Source organism: Phyllobates terribilis, unplaced genomic scaffold, assembly GCF_046119375.1.
Source record: "Phyllobates terribilis strain yellow unplaced genomic scaffold, ASM4611937v1 Scaffold_5__5_contigs__length_657084704, whole genome shotgun sequence".
NCBI lineage: Eukaryota > Metazoa > Chordata > Amphibia > Anura > Dendrobatidae > Phyllobates > Phyllobates terribilis.
The window spans coordinates 78,816,800-78,822,799 of NW_027362765.1; the positions used below are offsets into that span (position 1 = coordinate 78,816,800).

General features: G+C 39.8%; 1 protein-coding gene across 2 annotated transcripts in view; it reads left to right on the plus strand.

Moving 5' to 3' along the window:
- Positions 1-5,536, plus strand: part of LOC141272094 (uncharacterized) — a 37,480-nt gene extending 31,944 nt beyond the window's left edge. For both annotated transcript variants that reach the window (XM_073682403.1, XM_073682404.1), the window contains one exon: positions 4,327-5,536. In XM_073682403.1, the coding sequence (XP_073538504.1) occupies positions 4,327-5,486 (1,160 nt within the window). In that variant the 3' untranslated portion in view covers positions 5,487-5,536. The remainder of the gene's footprint in view (positions 1-4,326) is intronic.
- Positions 5,537-6,000: the final 464 nt, after the last annotated feature.

Below are 6,000 nucleotides of genomic sequence, written 5' to 3' on the forward strand. Positions count from 1 at the left end.
AAAATGGGGTCACTTGTGGGGGTTACGGCATGTCAGCGACTCTTCAAATGTGACATGGTGTCTGCAACCTATCCCAGCCAACATAGCTCTCCTTTCTCTTCCGAACCCTGCCATACACCAAAGCAGTGGTTTTCCCCCACATATGGGGTATCTGCGTACTCGGGAGAAATTGCACAACAAATTTCATGGTACAATTTCTCCTGCTATCCTTATGATAATGCAAAATTAGGGATGAAAAACGTTTTTTGTGGGAAAAATGTGAAAATTTTATTTTTACGGCTCAATATTATAAACTTCTGTGAAGCACCTGGGGGTGCAAGGTGCTCACCACACATCTAGATAAGTTCCCTAAGGGGTCTAGTTTCCAAAATGGTGGCACTTGTGGGGGGTTTCCACTGTTTAGGCACATTAGGGGCTCCCCAAATGCGACATGGCGTCTGCTAATTATTCAAGCAAATTTTACATTCAAAAAGTCTAATGGCGCTCCTTTCCTTCCAAACCCTGCCGTGCACCCAAACAGTGGTTTTCCTCCACATATGGGGTATCAGCGCGCTAATGAGAAATTGCACTACAAATTGTGTATTCCATTTTTTCCTGTTACCCTTGTGAAAATAAAAAAAATTGGGTCTAAAGTAACATTTTTTGTGAAAAAAAGTTAAATGTTCATTGTTTTCTTCCACATTCCAAAAATTCCCGTGAAACACCTGAAGGGTTAATAAACTTCTTGAATGTGGTTTTGAGCACCTTGAGGGGTGCAGTTTTTAGAATGGTGTCACTTTTGGGTATTTTCTGTCATAAAGGCCCCTCAAAGTCTCTTCAAATAAGATGTGGTCCCTAAAAAAATGTTTTTGTAAATTTTGTTGGAAAAATGAGAAATCGCTGGTCAACTTTTCTCCCTTATAGCTCCCTAACAAAAAAAAATTTTGGTTCCAAAATTGTGCTGATGTAAAGTAGACATGTGGGAAATGTTATTTATTAACTATTTTGTGTGACATATCTCTCTGATTTAAGGGCATAAAAATTCAAAGTTTGAAAATTGCAAAATTTTCGCCAAATTTCTGATTTTTTCACAAATAAACGCAAGTGACATCAAAGAAATTTTACCAAAATCATGAAGTACAATATGTCACGAAAAAACAATCACAGAATCAGGGGGATCCGTTGAAGCGTTCCAGAGTAATTACCTCATAAAGTGATAGTGGTCAGAATTGAAAAAATTGGCCCAGTCACGAAGGCAAAAACAGGCCTGGGGCTAAAGAGGTTAATATGTAATGTTAGAGGATAAAACATGAAGAAGGTATAAAGTGGGAGAACTACATGTTCCAGCACACAAAGGCTGTGACTACAGAAGACATTACAGGTAGGAGGACTAGGGAGTGAATTACATGTCTAAGCTGTTATTATAGGACATTAAAGTAAGTGGTATCAGGGAGAAAACTACATGTCCCAACAGGTTCAGGCTCTTATTGATAAATTTCGAGTGATTACAAGGAGGGGGTAGATGAGGAGAAACTAAAAGTCCCAGCATGTCCAGGCAAGTTATGGGTTAGCAAAGAACCATTAATGGAAGTGGGTATACAAGAACTAAAAGTCCCAGAATGTCTGGCCAGTTATTATAGGATATCAGAAGACATCTGACATATGAGAACTGGCAGTAACACAGGACAGACACAGAACTGCTGATATTACAGCTGATACAGGGGAGAACTACAAGTGCCAATGCACCCAGCACTCTCTCTCACAGCTGCTTCATGACCTCTTAGTTAGCTCTGCCACTTATGTGCCTGGTCACATGATGGTGACATCTTCACAGGTCCTACAGTCACTAGGACCAAGCAGCAGCTTGAGTTTCTGGTCAGAGTATATACAGGTGCATCTCACTAAATTAGAATATCATCACAAACATAATTTATTTAAGTTCTTCAATACAAAAAGTGAAACTCATATATTACATAGAGTCATTACAAACAGAGCAATCTATTTCAAGTGTTTATTTCTGTTAATGTTGATGATTATGGCTTACAGCCAATGAAAACACAAAAGTCATTATCTCAGTAAACGTCTTGAAAAATGTTTTTAAAATCCGAAATGTTGGCCTACTGAAATGTATGTTCAGTAAATACACTCAATACTTGGTCGCGGCTCCTTTTGCATCAATTACTGCATCAATGCGGCGTGGCATGTAGGCGATCAGCCTGTGGCACTGCTGAGGTGTTATGGAAGCCCAGGTTGCTTTGATAGCAGCCTTCAGCCTACTGAAACAGATCTTTTTAAATGCTTAGGAAGCTTTTGCTGGTGTTTTTTGTTAATAATTCTAATTTACTGAGATAATGACTTTCGTGTTTTCATTGGGTGTAAGCCATAATCATCAACATTAACAGAAGTAAACACTTGAAATAGATCACTCTCTTTGTAATGACTCTTTATAATATAGGAGTTTCACTTTTTGTATTGAAGAACTGAAATAAATTAACTTTTTGATGATATTCTAATTTAGTGAGATGCACCTGTATGTGGGTACAGCTCCTGCTGCCTGGTGCACAGTGCTGCCGTGTGTGCCTCCGCTCCTGTCATTGCACGCACTGACAGTGGAAAATGAAGTCCACACTTACATCTGGGCTTCAATAAAATGGCCACTATCTCCTCCCCACAGCTGTGACCTGGATGCCCAGGGAGCGTGCCCAGGTTGCAGCTAGAGGCAGGAGGAGCGGCCTCTAATGTTACGCATAGGGTTGGTATCCGACCGCAGAAGCCTATGCCCCAGCGGCTGCTGTAAGTGAGGGTGTAAATGTCCTGCTCAGACACTTATACCCTCACAAAATGAAAATGGCAGCCCCCAGTGGCTGAAATAAAACTTCATAAATAAAAAACTATTAAAGCATTACATTTAATTTTGTATTAAAAATAATTTATTATATAATCAATAATTATTAATACAAAATTAAAAATCGCAGCACCTTCCCTTTAAGAGACCGCTGCCAGATATATAAAATAGCTTCATTTGCAGGGAGGTCAGTTCCTAAGTCTTCTCCACACCTTAGGACCCCTTCCCAGGATGTGATGGCAATGTCCTTTTGTGGGAAGAGGTTAAGCTAAATGATCTACCAAAGAACCAGGTACTAGCACCATGGCTTGCCCCACATATATTTGTGATTGAAAATAATGTTTTCAGCAACTTTTAACACTTATAAAGGAGTATATGTGGCCTCCTTTTTGTATCCACTCCTACTAATAAAAAGAACCTTGCATGTGATAATCCAACCATACACTGGCTGAAAAGCCATAGACCATTTTTACATGACCATACTGCGCCTCCCATGTGTCCTGCTCCATAGTAGACTGCATTTAGCTGTCAGGGAGTGCGTGAGACTGACACTACTGAATAACAATGCCTTCCAGGCCTCTTATGATTCTCTACTGAACATTTACCTAGAAAACAATGATGAAAAAAATTGAATTGTAAGAACACATCCTAATCTATTACTTACTTTGATGTCTCCAGTTTCTGTCACTGTATTACTCAGATGATAAATTAATTTTACTACAATTTGCATACAAATGTTATCTATATATATATATATATATATATATATGTATATATATATATATAATCGTCTTATCCCGTCTGTCTGTCTGTCTGTCCAGGAAATCCCACGTCGCTGATTTGTCCGGCCGAGGCCAATCAGCGACGCGGGATTTGAGAAAAAGATGGCGGCCGTTAGGGGCTCATCTGGCGGACGGAGGTCAGCGGGGATGCAGCCTGGAGATGAGCGGCGCTAGCCGCTCATCTCCCCGCTGCTGGCAGCACAAGTACCCCGACGTGCGGCGCCGCTGATCTCCCGACGGCAAGTGTGAAGGGAGTGACGCGCCGCTGCCCGGTCCTCAGTAATACGGTTCGCTGATTGGTCGCGGCCGCCTGCCGGCTGCGACCAATCAGCGACATTGGCGCTAAATTTAAACAACGCTCTGCTGATTGGTCGAGGCCGCGACCAATCAGCGATTTTGGCGCCAAATTTAAACACTGCTTTGATGATTGGTCGCGGTCGCGACTAATCAGCGATTTTAGCGCCAAATTTAAACAAGCTCTCCGGTCCTCACTAACACAGTTCGCTGATTGCTCGCGGCCACCACCCATGACCAATCACCGATATTGCCGCCAAATTTAAACACCGTTTTGCTGATTGCACCTGTTCGGCCGCATACATATTCTAGAATACCCGATGCTTTAGAATTGGGCCACCATCTAGTAAAATGTATAATAACATACTTAAAATATTTCAAAGCAAAGCTATTGAAAAATAATAAAATTATCTTTATTCTTGGCAGATGACTGTACCAGGAGCCCTGAGGGATTTCTAATATTTTCCGATTATACAGCAGATTATAGTATCACACCAGATACATACGAAGAGCATGCCACTATCCCAAATATACCTCCAGCCCTTAGCAGCAAAACTCCATCATCTGATCCATTTGAACTGATCATATCTTCTGATTCCTCACAAACCATTATGCAAAATGAAGATAAAAGAAGTGATGTTGAACATCAAAAAGCTTACATGACGGAAAATCGATTTGCATGTTCAGAATGTGGGAAATGTTTTACCGAGAAATTCTATCTTGAATCACATCAGAGGATTCACGGAGGGAAGAAACCATTTTCATGTTCAGAATGTGGGAAATGTTTTAGCCATAAATCGGGTTTATTCAGACATCACAGAATTCATACTGGGGAGAAGCCATTTTTATGTTCAGAATGTGGAAAATGTTTTAGCGTTAAATCAAAACTTGTTACACATCAAAGAATTCACACAGGGGAGAAGCCATATTCATGTTCAGAATGTGGAAAATCTTGTTCTCAGAAATCTGATCTTGCTAAACATCAGAGAATTCACACGGGGGAAAAGCCATTTTCATGTTCAGAATGTGGGAAATGTTTTAACCAGACATCAGATCTTGTTAAACATCTGAGAACTCACACAGGGGAAAAGCCATATACATGTTCAGTATGTGGAAAATGTTTTTATCGGACATCAGATCTTGCTAGACATCGGAGAATTCACACAAGGCAAAGGCCATATTCAGAAAGCGGAAATAATTTTAACCAGAATCGAAATCCTGTTAGACGTCAGAGAAATCACACAGAGAAGAAGCCATTTGCATGTGCAGACTGTGGGAAATGTTATTCTAAGAATTCTGATTTTGTTAGACATCAGAGAATTCACACAGGGGAGAAGCCATTTTCATGTTCAGATTGTGGGAAATGTTTTAACCAGAAATCCGCTTTAGCTAGACATCAGAGGATGCACACTGAAGAGATGCCATTTTCATGTACACTGTGTGGAAAGTGTTTTCTCCACAACTCATCTCTAATTGGACATCAAAGAGCTCACAAAGGAAAACCATTTTCATGTTCTGAATGTGGTAAACGTTTTACCTACAAATCACATTTTCTAAAGCATCAGAAAAATCACATTGGGAAGTAACCATTTTCTTTTCTTAATTCTTTTTTTTTTTTTTTTTTTTTTTTTTACAATATACCAATAAGATGAACAGTTGCAGGAAAAGTCACATCATACAAGAGGTAATGAAAGCAGTGCTTTAGATCTGATAATTTCTACCACTAAATGAGTCTTAAGCTCAATGCAATTTAACATCTATTATTGTAAACTAGAGTAATAGAATCCAACATAGTTATATATTGAAGCTGCCCTTGAAGGAAGTGTGTCGGACATTCTTTGGCCTTCAGAACTGCAGCATTAATTTGTCATATAAATTAGTGTTCAAATCGTTCTGTAGGGATATTGGCTGCGAACAGTGTACCCTATTGCAGTCATTGCAAAAATTGGATCATTGCCTACTGGGATCTTTTTCTTGGCCTTAGACACCACTGGCACCAGAACTTGTTATCTACTGTAATAGTTTGTGTGCTAAGGAATGATGTGTTGTTTTTTGGACATTAGAGTCTTGTGTTTTGGTGGCAACTTGCTTCACTATGTA